This window comes from Oncorhynchus nerka, linkage group LG26 (assembly GCF_034236695.1).
Source record: "Oncorhynchus nerka isolate Pitt River linkage group LG26, Oner_Uvic_2.0, whole genome shotgun sequence".
NCBI classification, from domain to species: Eukaryota; Metazoa; Chordata; class Actinopteri; order Salmoniformes; family Salmonidae; genus Oncorhynchus; species Oncorhynchus nerka.
The window spans coordinates 2,033,825-2,049,810 of record NC_088421.1 but is presented as its reverse complement, the minus strand read 5'-3'; the positions used below and the strand labels follow the sequence as shown (position 1 = coordinate 2,049,810).

Below are 15,986 nucleotides of genomic sequence, written 5' to 3'. Positions count from 1 at the left end.
TCTTCATTTCTGATTATTCACTAGCCAGCTAAAGCTAGCTGTATCCTCCCAAGTACAACCCATCCCCCCTCTTTTCGCCCCTCTTTTTTTCTGTCTCGGTCTACCTTCCGTATCGCGTATTAACTCTCAATCGCGTTCCTTGCATCTTCAAGACCCCCCCCCCCCCCCCCAATCTTGCTAATGACAATACTGATAGCCTTGCTATAGTCTACCTGGCGCTTGCAAACAATGTAATCTATATATATAATCGGAGCGATAGAGGGAGCACAGATTGCATTGCCTCTATCGGCATGGGCATTGTTACAGCAAGCTAAGCATATTTATGCATCCAATGTATGAGGGCGCACATGTACGGGTACAAATGCTTACCTTGCCTTGGCCGATCTCTCGTAACTCCATCCCGTACCAGCGCCCAAATCACCGAACCCTGTACCAGGATAATTTCTTTCCATTAAAGAAAAGAGATGAAGATGGAGAGATAGTGAGGGGGTAGGGGAGGGAGGAGATGTCTTAAATTCTCGCACGCTATCACTCCCTGTGTCCTTTTTTCCCCCTCTGCTCAGTGTCTGTTTATTTCTCCCGATTCACTAGCAAGTCCTCAAGACTGAGACCAGCACCGAGGGGGAGAGGAATGGAGGGGAGGAGAAGGAGGAGGGGGATAATGGAGGATACAGAGGGAAGGAGGGGGTGGGTGGGGGGGTCACACCAACCACCACCACAAAAATCCGGTTTCTTCCTTCCCTCCCCTCTTCAACTCGCTATATATTTCAATGTCTATTGTCCTTCTCGGCACCACCAGCGATTCAGCTGATGCTAGCGCGTAGCCTAAACCAGTCTGTGCAAAGCAAAATATTTGGTGCCCATGTTTCACTCTAGAATGATGTACGCTCTCTTACAATCCCCTGTCCCCTACGTTGTTGAAGTATTGCATTTCTACATTTATTTGGAATATATATATATATATAAAATGTGGCGATTCTATTATAGCGACAGTGTCTATTGTTTATATTTTGGCATGCCAGTTCCCTCTTCAAAATACATTTACACACACCTCCTCCCTAATATTGGTAGCATAGGCAGCCGATAGTGGGCGCTAGATCTGCACTAATTGTGTAGAATTTATGTTCACAGACCGTAATGCACTCGTATACACCGTGCGTGCCTGACGAATCAAACGGAATTATTTGACTGGTCTCTGTTCGCAGCATACTTCAGTCGGAGACTGCCAGGCGTGATGGACAAAAAGTATTCAGCGATTGGATCATCTCTAACCGGCTCAGAAAGCCCGCCTACACGACCAATCAGATGAAGGAGGGTGATATCCAAATACACAACGTCACTCAAATGCATAACATTGAGAAAGGACAAAAGTTTTGGGCAAAAGGGTAAATTGGCTTTTCTTTTTTCGATAACAAGTAGGTAACTTTTGTTACGCTCATGTAAAATGAGCTAGCTTAGCAAGCATATGGGATTCCATTCCAAGCACATAGAAGTTATTCTATTTGATGGAGCAACATTGCTAGTTTCCCTACAAGCCTTTCATTCTAATATTCTTGAGCTTCAACAGATGCTCAGCCTTTGGCAGGGGGAAAAAAAACTCAGTTGGGAGAGTAAAAGTCTCCCAACTTGAAGTTGTGAGCACAAAGACATGAATCACCAACCACCACCACAAAAATCCGGTTTCTTCCTTCCCTCCCCTCTTCAACTCGCTATATATTTCAATGTCTATTGTCCTTCTCGGCACCACCAGCGATTCAGCTGATGCTAGCGCGTAGCCTAAACCAGTCTGTGCAAAGCAAAATATTTGGTGCCCATGTTTCACTCTAGAATGATGTACGCTCTCTTACAATCCCCTGTCCCCTACGTTGTTGAAGTATTGCATTTCTACATTTATTTGGAATATATATATATATATAAAATGTGGCGATTCTATTATAGCGACAGTGTCTATTGTTTATATTTTGGCATGCCAGTTCCCTCTTCAAAATACATTTACACACACCTCCTCCCTAATATTGGTAGCATAGGCAGCCGATAGTGGGCGCTAGATCTGCACTAATTGTGTAGAATTTATGTTCACAGACCGTAATGCACTCGTATACACCGTGCGTGCCTGACGAATCAAACGGAATTATTTGACTGGTCTCTGTTCGCAGCATACTTCAGTCGGAGACTGCCAGGCGTGATGGACAAAAAGTATTCAGCGATTGGATCATCTCTAACCGGCTCAGAAAGCCCGCCTACACGACCAATCAGATGAAGGAGGGTGATATCCAAATACACAACGTCACTCAAATGCATAACATTGAGAAAGGACAAAAGTTTTGGGCAAAAGGGTAAATTGGCTTTTCTTTTTTCGATAACAAGTAGGTAACTTTTGTTACGCTCATGTAAAATGAGCTAGCTTAGCAAGCATATGGGATTCCATTCCAAGCACATAGAAGTTATTCTATTTGATGGAGCAACATTGCTAGTTTCCCTACAAGCCTTTCATTCTAATATTCTTGAGCTTCAACAGATGCTCAGCCTTTGGCAGGGGGAAAAAAAACTCAGTTGGGAGAGTAAAAGTCTCCCAACTTGAAGTTGTGAGCACAAAGACATGAATGCCACCATGGAAAAGACAGACAAACAAAAGCCAAATATAAATATGCTGCTGAAATGAACATGAAGGCAGTAAGTTCAAAGACCGATCACTGTAATTTATACCATACACTTTTACATTAATTTCATTTTAATAATGTTAAAGTACCAACCAACCAACAATGGAGTGTACCTCAATAAAATATAAAGATGGGGCTTTATGTAATGATGAGTACCATTTTATGTGTAATGTGTATATAAAACTGTATTCCTATCATGTTATACTGTGTATAAAATGACCATGTATGTGAAGTTTATGAATAATGTACAGTATATGAAAGAATATCTGTACAATTATTTCAATTAAAAAGAAAAACAAGGTTACCTTTGTCATCCAAAGAGGGGAGTGGATGGGCCAATAAAATAAATACAAATAAAGAGTATGTACAGGGCCTTTAGACAATATTCACACCCCTTGACTTTTTCCACATTTTGTTGTGCTACAGACTGAATTTAAAATGGTTTAAATGTAGCTTGTGTCACTGGCCTACACACAATACCTCATAATGTCAAAAGTGGAATTATCATATATATATATATATTTTTTTTTACAAATTAATAAAAAATGAAAAGCTGAAATGTCGAGTCAATAGGTATACAACCCCTTGATTATGGCAAGCCTAAATAAGCTCAGTAGTAAAAATGTGCCTAACAAGTCACATAATAAGTTGCATGGACTCACTCTGAATGCAATAATAGTGTTTAACATGATTTTTGAATGACTACCTCTTCTCTGTACACCATATATACAATTATCTGTAAGGTCACTCAGTCGAGCAGTGAATTTCTAACACAGATTCAACCGCAAAGACCAGGGAGGTTTCCCAAAGCCTCGCAAAGAAGGGCACCTGTTCTGATGGGTATAAAAAAAGCACAACAAAATGTGGAATAAGTCAAGGGGTTTTAATACTTTCTGAAGGCACCAAGTGGGGTTAGGGTGGTGAGTTTCCCCTTACACTGTAAAGAGCTTTGGGTGTCTAAAGTGCCATGTAAGTCCAATTAATCATAATAATTATTAAATGTTTGAAGACCATGCCTTTGTACTGAGACAAAAACTGGTACAAAATACCAAAAAGGTGTACTGTCAAGTTAAATAAATGACTATAGTACGTTCCTAGGTGCCAAATAAAGTAAAAGGGTTGAAGTTTATCTTAAATCAGGCAACAACAACAAAAAAACATTTAAAAATAAAAAAAACATTTTATGTGAAACTGTGTACGTTTTCAAGGTGTGTCAATTTGTCTGTCTTTACATGCCATTTTAAAAACAATGCTGATATTGGAGTAAACCTATTTTGGGTTAAAACAAGTAACTGAGTAAGGGAAAACAAGCTGATTTTCAAAGAAAGATAAGCTTTCAAGCTGAGTTTGAAAAAGACATCCGATTACCACTTTACATTTAAAACGGTTGGTTTTATTACAGCTAATAAATAAAGAAATCATTGTGATAAAAATGGTGCCGCGTTCACTTACTAGTCGGAACTAGAATTTCCGACTTGATGATTCGTTGAACGCGGCACGTGCATATCTACAACCATTTAGCAAGCCAGAAATGTCAGTATCCTAGATCCGACTACCATTTGAACGCAGCATAAAATGCATGTCTCTCGTCTGCCCCTGCAAACTGGTCAGCATACGCGTAATCCACTCCCTCATCTGATTGGTCAAGTAGGCGGGCCTTCTGACTTTGGCAACGACTACAATATTCGTACCGCGCATCAACATATATTGTATTGTTCCTCGCGTTCTTTTGTAAAAACCAATTATGAATAGACCTGAGAGAATTGAAGAGAGGTTTCGCGGCCATACTAGAATCTTGATGTGAGGGTTACACATCATTTTCTTCTTAAGACGCCATTTTTTAGAGCGGCTGGTTGGATCGCATGTTAGCACACTCCCTCCCTCTCCCCACTCACTCGCTTTCTCTCCCTCTCCAGTGCGCACACACATACGCAGTGTCTGCTAAATCCAACTCTTTCTAAAAGCCAATTTATGTTTGATCCGAAATGTGGTCAGAGACTTCGTATGACGGGTGTGACGCAATTGCGGAGCCACCAGAGGAATGCAGAGGCCAAATCATGCGCTGTACCCGCCGTGCGCCTCTCAAAATTTGTAACAAAGCGAAGGGCTCTGTATAGCTCCGCATTGACATGATTGGTTGAGGGTAGGTGGGAGCGGGAGGTCCAGTATAAACACGAACTCACTTCCTTGACAAATTCCTTCACAATAGCTCGGCTCAGCTAAGCACAAGAAGTATGAAGGCCCTGATGTCTTCGGAGGCAGCATCGTAGTAAATGCTATACGGTCACCTCAGATGCAGACTGGCCAGCCTTTAGTCATATACACAGAGAATATTCTCAGACAGAATACAGTGTAGCACAGGCCAAAAGGGTACATTTCGATTAAAGAGTGCAGATATATACAGGGTTGGGCGGATTACTTCAAATGTAGCCGTTACTGATTAAGGTTAAACAAACAATAAAGTAATCAGTACCGTAACATTTTGGATGACTAATTTCTGAATCGGGGGAAAAAATAAACGTGCAACTCTATGGAATCTAGATGACTGTCTGATTGACCAGTGGGCTAGGTGCAAAACGTTTTATTCAAATGTTTTGAATAAGAAATGTGTATAAATATAGACTTAATTTCAGAGCGGTCTGTCATGTACCAATACAGATAGAAACAACCGAGATAAAACAAACATGTTGACCTAAATTCTATACCATCTGCTAGTTTATACATATTAAAGGAAATTCCATTAGCCCATTGTTGAAATAGTCCCAAAATGTTTTGCTTGTCATCAATCAAGTTGTCAACTTTCAAAATACAGGAATCATCCCCATATGATGCATTTTGCAATCAAGGGATTGCTTCTCTTTCTCACAGGTAACCTCTTAACAAGTTTTCATCCCATTCCCCTAATTTCTCTATCTATAACATCCTTCAGCCTTGCCCCCCTATGAACTCCCCTCTCCCTCCGAAAAATAAATAAATTGAAATGCTCTCCTATTATATGGACATTTCCCGTATCTATTTCAACAACTCACAGGAGTTGAAATGTTCACAGCTGTGCTCACTTATAACTGTCCAGAACTCCAATTGATGCTTGTAACACACACACACCCACTCTTCATGAATGGCCCTTTTTTAAAATGTCCTTTTCCTCCTTTTCACTCAGTGTCCTCAGTATTTGCAGTAATCTCAGTATTGTCAGCTGGGTCAGGAGGTACTGATGGCGCCCCCCTGTGGAAAAAAAGTACCCCTAAATTAGTTGTTGGGGGGGTATCTGTACTTTACTATTAATATTTTCGGCAACTTTTACTTCACTACATTCCTAAAGAAAATAAATGTACTTTTTACTCCATACATTTTCCCTGACACCCAAAAGTACTTGTTACATTTTGATAGGAAAATCGTCCAATTCACACGAGTGAACATCCCTGGTCATCCCTACTGCCTCTGACCTGGCAGACTCACTAAACACAAATGCTTTGTTTGTAAATTATGTCTGAGTGTTGCAGTGTGCCCCTGGCTATCCATCAATAAACATTTTTTAAATTGTGCAGTCTGGTTTGCTTAAAACCATGTGTTTGATACCATTCAACTCATTCTGCTCCAGCCATTACCATGAGCCCGGCCTCCCTAATTATGGTGCCACCAACCTCCTGTGATACACACACACACAGACCTACCCAGAGTAAGGTGGCGGGGGCGCGTCATGCTGCCCACTGCGTGTCAGGGCTTCGCCGTAGGAGGGCAGTCCTGGAGCGATGATCCCAGCCAGAGGCACTGTCTCTGGGGCAGGCTGGCCATCCACAACCATCCTCACTGGAGCACTGAAACATTACATAAAAGTCATACTAGGTTAGGCTACACACAAGTAATTTTGCCCACACACACACCAAATAATGGGAAGACTCAAGAGTCCATTGTTAATTTCTGAAATATTGTTTCTGCTATGTAGGGCTATCCAGGATTACATAGGCCTATTTTATCATGTTGCTACTACCTTATATAGGCTACTGTAATTAAAAAATAATAAAATACAATGTACTTCATCATATATGTTGCTACAATGTAGTGTTACCAGGGATTACGTAGGCCTACTTTATCGTATTAAATTTGCTGACAGGTAGGGCAACCAGGCAATAGATGCCTTAGGTTAGGTAGGCTATACTATACAGACTTACACTCTAAGATCGACACACTAACATACATAGACACAACACACACACTCAATCTTACCTGCCTGCCGTCCTACCAGCTTTGTTCTTGTAACAGTAGCAGCCCAGTACCGTGGCTATGACAGCAGACACTAGAATAGCCAAGATTCCTGCCACTAGACCCGACACATCCACTCTGGGAGCTGTATCTAAAGAACCAACACAATAAATACATTTGCAATGTACATTATATTAATATTATAGCCTGTGCGATGATAAATCATCAATGCTAGCATCATCCATAGAAAAACATGAGGACAGTAGTGAGAATGTAAATGTCAACATTGACTTCGTATAGGTTTATAAATGACCCCCAAAAAATATCTTACTGTGACTGCTGGAATATGTGTTCCAAAATACATTCTGGGGAAAATAGAAAATTCAATTAGTCAATTAATTGAACAAGCTTACAGTATTCTTAATGTGCGTAAATAAAACAATTTCCAACAGACTTTCATGAAAGGTACAAACACATTCACTGCCCCCTTCCCTCACCGTTTGGGGTGTGTCCTCAAACACCTCCCTGGCCTCCTCGTAGGTGCACACCTCCTCTATGCACTCCCTCTCAAGGCTGTCTGGCGTCACCAGCTCCAGGTCCCATTTGTTCCAGAGCAGCGAGCGAGACAGGTACGAGGACGCAGACTGTTGTCCCAGGAACACTGGACCCAGAAAGAGAGAGAAAAAGAGAGAGAGACATCGTGCGAGAGACAGAGAAGGAATAAGACAGACCGAGAGAGAGAGGATATTCATGAAAATGAGATTGAGGTTGATATAAATCGCAATGGTGTCAGAGATAGAGACAGAGCCTCTTTCTCACACACACACTAGCAATCATTTATCACAAGTCTGACTTCGACAGACAAGAGAAAAGTCAGTATTGAATAGATAACCTCACAATCAGATAGAAATAGAAAGAGTGAAGCAAAATAACAATTGCCTAACACAGTGGTTCCCAATCTTTTTCACTCTTCTATCATTGGGGAACACCTCCTCCCCTACACCGTCCATGACACAAACTGGTCACACCCCTCTTGTTTGAGAGAATTTTGCACATTTCAAACTTATTTCCTGCAATTCTATACATTATTCCATGGGGTGGTGACTTTTTGGACATTTTAAAGCACATTCTTGCAATTCTACACATTTTGCCATGTCTTGTATATGTTCATGTGATAACTGAGTGACAAACATTATAACAAAATCAATGGGCTAAAAGAAAACGTTTCTGACATGTTATAAATAGCTCTCTAAAGGTTTGCAATGACTGACATGACAATAGGAAAATTGCTGATTCACTATCCAATCACAAAATTGCACATTTAGCATTCTGCCATTACAACTTTCAAGAGTAAGTTGAAAGCCCAACATAGTTCCTTAATGCCTCACAGCTTGGGAACCACTAGCCTAATATGACCCTACATGAAAATAAGGTGAAAGGGGGTAAACTTGCCTCCAAAATAGTTTGAACAGAATGCACATTTGGACAGACACATTCTCTCCCTCTCAATGCTAGTGTGCACACTTGAGTGTTAAGGACAAACAGACTCAGTGGCATGTATTCATTGATGCCAAGGGAAACCAGGCAATCCCCCCCCAAAAATTGACAAAAAAAAACAAACATTAAATAATTCACCTTTAGGCTCTGTGTTTCATAATTTTCTTTCAATTTGCAAGAAGAGGCTGAATGTACATCATCGGAGAAAGCATCAGAAACAGTGCCTCTTTGTCTCTGTATGTGGTGCCCATCTATTTGATGCTGTCTGGTCAAAAAGTGTATGACATTGTTGTCGCCCGTAGCATTGAACGCAAGGGAAGCCAGCAAACATTTGTCCTCCCTTGAAAAAAAATGATGTATAAAACAATAGCAAATAGCAAATCAGCGCTAAGCTAAACTGAGTGAGATCAATTGTGAATGTAAGCTTAACTTTCTGAACATTCGAGACGTGTAGTCCACTTGTCATTCCCATCTCCTTTGCATTAGCGTAGCCTCTTCTGTAGCCTGTCAACTATGTGTCTGTCTATCCCTGTTCTCTCCTCTCTGCACAGACCATACAAACGCTCCACACCGCGTGGCCGCGGCCACCCTAATCTGGTGATCCCAGCGCGCACGACCCACGTGGAGTTCCAGGTCTCCGGTAGCCTCTGGAACTGCCGATCTGCGGCCAACAAGGCAGAGTTCATCTCAGCCTATGCCTCCCTCCAGTCCCTCGACTTCTTGGCACTGACGGAAACATGGATCACCACAGATAACACTGCTACTCCTACTGCTCTCTCTTCGTCCGCCCACGTGTTCTCGCACACCCCGAGAGCTTCTGGTCAGCGGGGTGGTGGCACCGGGATCCTCATCCCTCCCAAGTGGTCATTCTCTCTTTCTCCCCTTACCCATCTGTCTATCGCCTCCTTTGAATTCCATGCTGTCACAGTTACCAGCCCTTTCAAGCTTAACATCCTTATCATTTATCGCCCTCCAGGTTCCCTCGGAGAGTTCATCAATGAGCTTGATGCCTTGATAAGCTCCTTTCCTGAGGACGGCTCACCTCTCACAGTTCTGGGCGACTTTAACCTCCCCACGTCTACCTTTGACTCATTCCTCTCTGCCTCCTTCTTTCCACTCCACTCCTCTCCTCTTTTGACCTCACCCTCTCACCTTCCCCCCTACTCACAAGGCAGGCAATACACTCGACCTCATCTTTACTAGATGCTGTTCTTCCACTAACCTCATTGCAACTCCCCTCCAAGTCTCCGACCACTACCTTGTATCCTTTTCCCTCTCGCTCTCATCCAACACTTCCCACACTGCCCCTACTCGGATGGTATCGCGCCGTCCCAACCTTCGCTCTCTCTCCCCCGCTACTCTCTCCTCTTCCATCCTATCATCTCTTCCCTCTGCTCAAACCTTCTCCAACCTATCTCCTGATTCTGCCTCCTCAACCCTCCTCTCCTCCCTTTCTGCATCCTTTGACTCTCTATGTCCCCTATCCTCCAGTCCGGCTCGGTCCTCCCCTCCCGCTCCGTGGCTCGACGACTCATTGCGAGCTCACAGAACAAGGCTCCGGGCAGCCGAGCGGAAATGGAGGAAAACTCGCCTCCCTGCGGACCTGGCATCCTTTCACTCCCTCCTCTCTACATTTTCCTCTTCTGTCTCTGCTGCTAAAGTCACTTTCTTCCACTCTAAATTCCAAGCATCTGCCTCTAACCCTAGGAAGCTCTTTGCCACTTTCTCCTCCCTCCTGAATCCTCCTCCCCCTCCCCCCCCCCTCCTCCCTCTCTGCAGATGACTTCGTCAACCATTTTGAAAAGAAGGTCGACGACATCCGATCCTCGTTTGCTAAGTCAAACGACACCGCTGGTTCTGCTCACACTGCCCTACCTTGTGCTCTGACCTCTTTCTCCCCTCTCTCTCCAGATGAAATCTCGCGTCTTGTGACGGCCGGCCGCCCAACAACCTGCCCGCTTGACCCTATCCCCTCCTCTCTTCTCCAGACCATTTCCGGAGACCTTCTCCCTTACCTCACCTCGCTCATCAACTCATCCCTGACCGCTGGCTACGTCCCTTCCGTCTTCAAGAGAGCGAGAGTTGCACCCCTTCTGAAAAAACCTACACTCGATCCCTCCGATGTCAACAACTACAGACCAGTATCCCTTCTTTCTTTTCTCTCCAAAACTCTTGAACGTGCCGTCCTTGGCCAGCTCTCCCGCTATCTCTCTCAGAATGACCTTCTTGATCCAAATCAGTCAGGTTTCAAGACTAGTCATTCAACTGAGACTGCTCTTCTCTGTATCACGGAGGCGCTCCGCACTGCTAAAGCTAACTCTCTCTCCTCTGCTCTCATCCTTCTAGACCTATCGGCTGCCTTGGATACTGTGAACCATCAGATCCTCCTCTCCACCCTCTCCGAGTTGGGCATCTCCGGCACGGCCCACGCTTGGATTGCGTCCTACCTGACAGGTCACTCCTACCAGGTGGCGTGGCGAGAATCTGTCTCCTCACCACGCGCTCTCACCACTGGCGTCCCCCAGGGCTCTGTTCTAGGCCCTCTCCTATTCTCGCTATACACCAAGTCACTTGGCTCTGTCATAACCTCACATTGTCTCTCCTATCATTGCTATGCAGACGACACACAATTAATCTTCTCCTTTCCCCCTTCTGATGACCAGGTGGCGAATCGCATCTCTGCATGTCTGGCAGACATATCAGTGTGGATGACGGATCACCACCTCAAGCTGAACCTCGGCAAGACGGAGCTGCTCTTCCTCCCGGGGAAGGACTGCCCGTTCCATGATCTCGCCATCACGGTTGACAACTCCATTGTGTCCTCCTCCCAGAGCGCTAAGAACCTTGGCGTGATCCTGGACAACACCCTGTCGTTCTCAACTAACATCAAGGCGGTGGCCCGTTCCTGTAGGTTCATGCTCTACAACATCCGCAGAGTACGACCCTGCCTCACACAGGAAGCGGCGCAGGTCCTAATCCAGGCACTTGTCATCTCCCGTCTGGATTACTGCAACTCGCTGTTGGCTGGGCTCCCTGCCTGTGCCATCAAACCCCTACAACTCATCCAGAACGCCGCAGCCCGTCTGGTGTTCAACCTTCCCAAGTTCTCTCACGTCACCCCGCTCCTCCGCTCCCTCCACTGGCTTCCAGTTGAAGCTCGCATCCGCTACAAGACCATGGTGCTTGCCCACGGAGCTGTGAGGGGAACGGCACCTCAGTACCTCCAGGCTCTGATCAGGCCCTACACCCAAACAAGGGCACTGCGTTCATCCACCTCTGGCCTGCTCGCCTCCCTACCACTGAGGAAGTACAGTTCCCGCTCAGCCCAGTCAAAACTGTTCGCTGCTCTGGCCCCCAATGGTGGAACAAACTCCCTCACGACGCCAGGACAGCGGAGTCAATCACCACCTTCCGGAGACACCTGAAACCCCACCTCTTTAAGGAATACCTAGGATAGGATAAAGTAATCCTTCTCACCCCCCCCCTTAAAAGATTTAGATGCACTATTGTAAAGTGGCTGTTCCACTGGATGTCATAAGGTGAACGCGCCAATTTGTAAGTCGCTCTGGATAAGAGCGTCTGCTAAATTACTTAAATATAATGTAAATGTAAATGAATGGTCCTGGCACAACAACAAAAAAAGTGTCAAGGGAAGCCCGTTTGGATTTGGCTTCACACCAATCACTGACAGGAAAATGTGAATTGTTGTCGTTGTCCTCCGGTGGCTAGCTAGCTAAAATTGGCCCTTTCCTAACTTACCCATGGATGGAGAAAGGGATTTGGACTTGTGGTTTTACTTCATTCTCCGTACTGGCCAATGATTATAACAGAGATTCTGATCCAACTATAAATTCATACATTGTGCCCCTGGTCCGAGAGGATGAAAGTTCAATATGTAGCTAGATGTAGTAGGCTAATGTTAACTAGCTGGCTCATTGTTGCCCATGAAGTTAGCGAGCAAGCATTTTAGCCAGGTAGCCTAGAACAAAAACTAAAAATGTGTAGTGTATGACAGAGTCATAGACAATATCATCAACATCAAAGAGAGGAGGAGGGTGAGTCAATATGTTTTTTCTACTTACACACACACACACAGAGAAATCAGAACCATGGACAGCCACATCATATTTAGCTTACGTTGATTGAACAAAGTTGTTTATTGTTATCTTTTAGTTGTCACTGTATTAGACTAAGCATAGGTGATTTGATGATGTTGAAGCTGAAATGGCACTGGAATAGGTGGAGGCAGCTCCTGTTTCTTTGCAACTTGCGGTAACTGTCCGTGGTTCTAAATCAATAGTTGTTTAGTAGTCAGAAAATGTCAGAAACATTAACTTGCTTGACGATGCTGTAGGTCATGTAACTGTTTGTTACATGCAATATGCTTTGTGGACTTCATCAGACAGAGGTTACTCTCCGGGTTTGTGATGATTTGTGTGGTCGAATTTATTCTGTCACTGTCTCCTTATTTTGTCTCAGCCTTAAGCCTATGTATCACGGTGGCAAGGCATATGAACTAACAGGTTATACAGCAAACATCACAATTATCACAACACATAGGTTGTAATATGGATTTTTTTTTCTGGCTTGGCTTCCCCAGTGATTTTACCCACACACTGCTACTGAACAGATGTGTGTTTACCTTCATTGTGGCTGTAGACTACTCTGGCCCAAGCCAGGGGGAGCAGCGACAGCATGCCAATACATATCTCTGCCAAGCCTGGCATTTCTCAAGCAGGAGCGACAACTGCAACAAAATGTATTTATTAATTATTGCTCTAAATTAATATCCAATACTCAACACATTATTCAGTGATTTTTTTTATGTAAAAAGGGCGCACACCCACACCAGAAAAAGGTGATCCTGAAAAACAGCCATTTTGTTTGACTATGTCGCCCTCTAGAGGCGCAGGTTAAAACGAAACAAGAGCTACTTTTAGAACGTTTCTATGTAACAGAATTGAATCACATAGGAACAAACACCTACATTGTAGCGTATCGTAGCCCTAATTATAGTAGGTAGGCCTACTTAATAATAAGAAATATAAAGAAATCACATTTTATTTATCTATTTTAACAAAATATTTGTTCGGCTGCATTGGGAAAAGAGAAAGTACAATTAACGACAATTAACTAGCATAGCTGTAGTCATATCGATATTAAACAAATGGCCAGTGATGCCAGCCCAATAATTTTGGTCGAAAATAATTGATCGTTTAGCCTAATTCGTTAAAACAAGAAAATATTATGCTTACCTTGTGTCTTTGGTGTTTCCGCCTCGAAACTTGTGAAAAAATATTTAATCCTCTATTTACAGCTCGCTCACCCAGGCTTCCCTTAACTTAAACAATTACTATGAGCTATTATATGCTAATTCAATTGTTTATTATAAAAAAAATTGTGCTAATTTACGACAGGTAAAACATCTACCCAAATGTACCTGTCAGGCAAACACCCTGCCAAAACGTCACACGACATGACATACCTGTTTTACAACATGCCTTATGCTCATGGGGGTGTGAGGGCAGAAAGGGGGAGTTTCCCGAAATTGTGTGCGCGTCAGTGTGTGAAAGAGAGGAAGAGAGATCAACCAGGATCTTGGGTACACATATCCCACATGCAAACAGTTGCCATCATGTCACCTTAGCCTATGATAAAACTAGAATTTTCTGTAAATTAAAACGTTACAGATTTGTTATGTTTACCATTGTAACGACATTCAATACTATGCTATAGCCACAGGCAGGTGGCTAAGGTGAGGAATGTATGACCCCTGGGCCCTGTCATTGAAACAGGAGCCTTATCATCCATTCATGGGTATGATGGTAAAATAGATAACCCTTGGGGCAGTGGACTTTGGTATTGTATACTTAATACTTAGATGTTGACTTATATAAATTACAAGCAATATAGACAGCATACATGGTTCATATTTGACATTTATCAATAAAAGCAGCCCCTAAATGGCATAAGCTGCTCATCAACAGTAATGTTGGGCCCAGCGTTATAAAACAGGGGAAGGTGGTCAACCCACTTGTCCCCCACTGACCTGATTGCAGCAAACTTGTCTCTTTGCTGCAGAGCTGGTCTGGTGTCTCGGTTATCGAAGTGGATGATCCTGGAAAGAATGGGGAAGTTTTCCAGAGACATTGTTGCACAGTTTTTGCATCCCACAGGGTTTCTGTGGATTCCTCATTGGATCTGAAAACACCAGCAAGGATAAGAACCCCAAAGTATGCATGTAAATGGTCCATATCCTTCCATCTCTCTCCAAAAACATGCCTTCCCTCCAAATTAGTGCAGTCCAGAATGATTTTCTGGATGGTGTCTGAGATGAACAGTTCAAAAGAAGACTTTATGTCCTGCACCTGAGTAACCGCCATCCGCATCGGCCCAGGTTGCATCCTTATCACATTGGCAGCCATGCGGCGGGTCATTCCTTTGGGCAAGAAGACCATTCAATTTCACAATTTTCTGGCATCCATATTTCTCCCCCTGTAGGCTGCTGATGGGCTGGTCCTGGCTGCTGAAGGGCTGGTCCTGGGGCTGGCTGCTGAAGGGCTGGTCCTGACTGCTGAAGGGCTGGTCCTGGGGCTGGCTTCTGAAGGGCTGGTCCTGACTGCTGAAGGGCTGGTCCTGGCTGCTGAAGGGCTGGTCCTGGGGCTGGCTGCTGAAGGGCTGGTCCTGACTGCTGAAGGGCTGGTCCTGGCTGCTGAAGGGCTGGTCCTGGGGCTGGCTGCTGAAGGGCTGGTCCTGACTGCTGAAGGGCTGGTCCTGGCTGCTGAAGGGCTGGTCCTGACTGCTGACGGGCTGGTCCTGGCTGCTGAAGGGCTGGTCCTGGGGCTGGCTGCTGAAGGGCTGGTCCTGGCTGCTGAAGGGCTGGTCCTGGGGCTGGCTGCTGAAGGGCTGGTCCTGACTGCTGAAGGGCTGGTCCTGGCTGCTGAAGGGCTGGTCCTGACTCCTGAAGGGCTGGTCCTGACTCCTGAAGGGCTGGGGCTGACTGCTGAAGGGCTGGTCCTAGGGCTGGCTGCTGAAGGGCTGGCTGAGGGTCATTCTCATCCTCTCCGTCCAACTCACTGTCAGACTCCAAATTGACAGAGAAAAGATCCTCATATTTCTGAAAATTCTTCATCTTCAAGTGGAAGACGCTCTTTCCACACTAGCCTCTCTCTCTGCAAAAAATATTTCTAAGGCCCTCTGAACAGAGATTATTTTTGCCATGCTGATTGATTGTGGTAAGGAGCCACACATGCAAAGCTATTTGTTGTGTCCCTCCCCCAATTTGCACCTGGCTGGGATAGTGTGGGAAAATACAGCTTTTTATTTTATTTTTTACAATGTATCGAAATAATGTAATGTAATAACAGTGTGTATTTTCACACACAACAAAGGGTATAGAATGCGAGAAAAGCGGGAGACAGACAGGTTCTTGGTGCTATATTGAAACAGCAGGCCCAAGGAGGAGGAAGACAACCTTCTTGTTTAAGTATGACTTGTTTTCACCTACACACACCTACACTTTTATTACCCTCGGGTCCAGTGGATCCCAACACCACATATGTAATATAAATGTGCAGGGGGGTGCACTCAATGAAAATGTGTTATTTTGCATGTTCTTCATAGAAA

General features: G+C 44.3%; 2 protein-coding genes across 2 annotated transcripts in view; both read right to left on the bottom strand.

Annotated features, from left to right (window-relative positions):
- The window catches only part of prr12b (proline rich 12b), a 30,297-nt gene extending 29,665 nt beyond the window's left edge, over positions 1–632 (bottom strand). The window contains 1 exon segment of the mRNA XM_065011085.1: positions 370–632. Within this exon segment, the coding sequence (XP_064867157.1) occupies positions 370–452 (83 nt within the window). The 5' untranslated portion in view covers positions 453–632.
- A 1,958-nt stretch (positions 633–2,590) lies between these two features.
- On the bottom strand, positions 2,591–13,820 carry prrg2 (proline rich Gla (G-carboxyglutamic acid) 2). Its single transcript, XM_029635086.2, has 7 exons — positions 13,616–13,820; positions 13,003–13,107; positions 7,361–7,524; positions 7,195–7,228; positions 6,888–7,014; positions 6,335–6,478; positions 2,591–5,885 (listed from the first exon to the last, which is right to left on the bottom strand). The coding sequence occupies exons 2-7, from the start codon at positions 13,085–13,087 to the stop codon at positions 5,813–5,815; spliced, it is 627 nt and encodes a 208-aa protein (XP_029490946.1). The 5' UTR covers positions 13,088–13,107; positions 13,616–13,820; the 3' UTR covers positions 2,591–5,812.
- Positions 13,821–15,986: the final 2,166 nt, after the last annotated feature.

Coding starts and splice junctions, on each gene's coding strand:
- prrg2 (XM_029635086.2), bottom strand. CDS start 13,087: ATGCCAGGCTTGGCAGAGATATGTATTGGCATGCTGTCGCTGCTCCCC. Junction 7,525..13,002: donor AGTCTACAGCCACAATGAAG/GTAAACACACAT, acceptor TTCTGGGTCCAG/TGTTCCTGGGACAACAGTCT. Junction 7,229..7,360: donor TTGAGGACACACCCCAAACG/GTGAGGGAAGGG, acceptor TATTTTCCCCAG/AATGTATTTTGGAACACATA.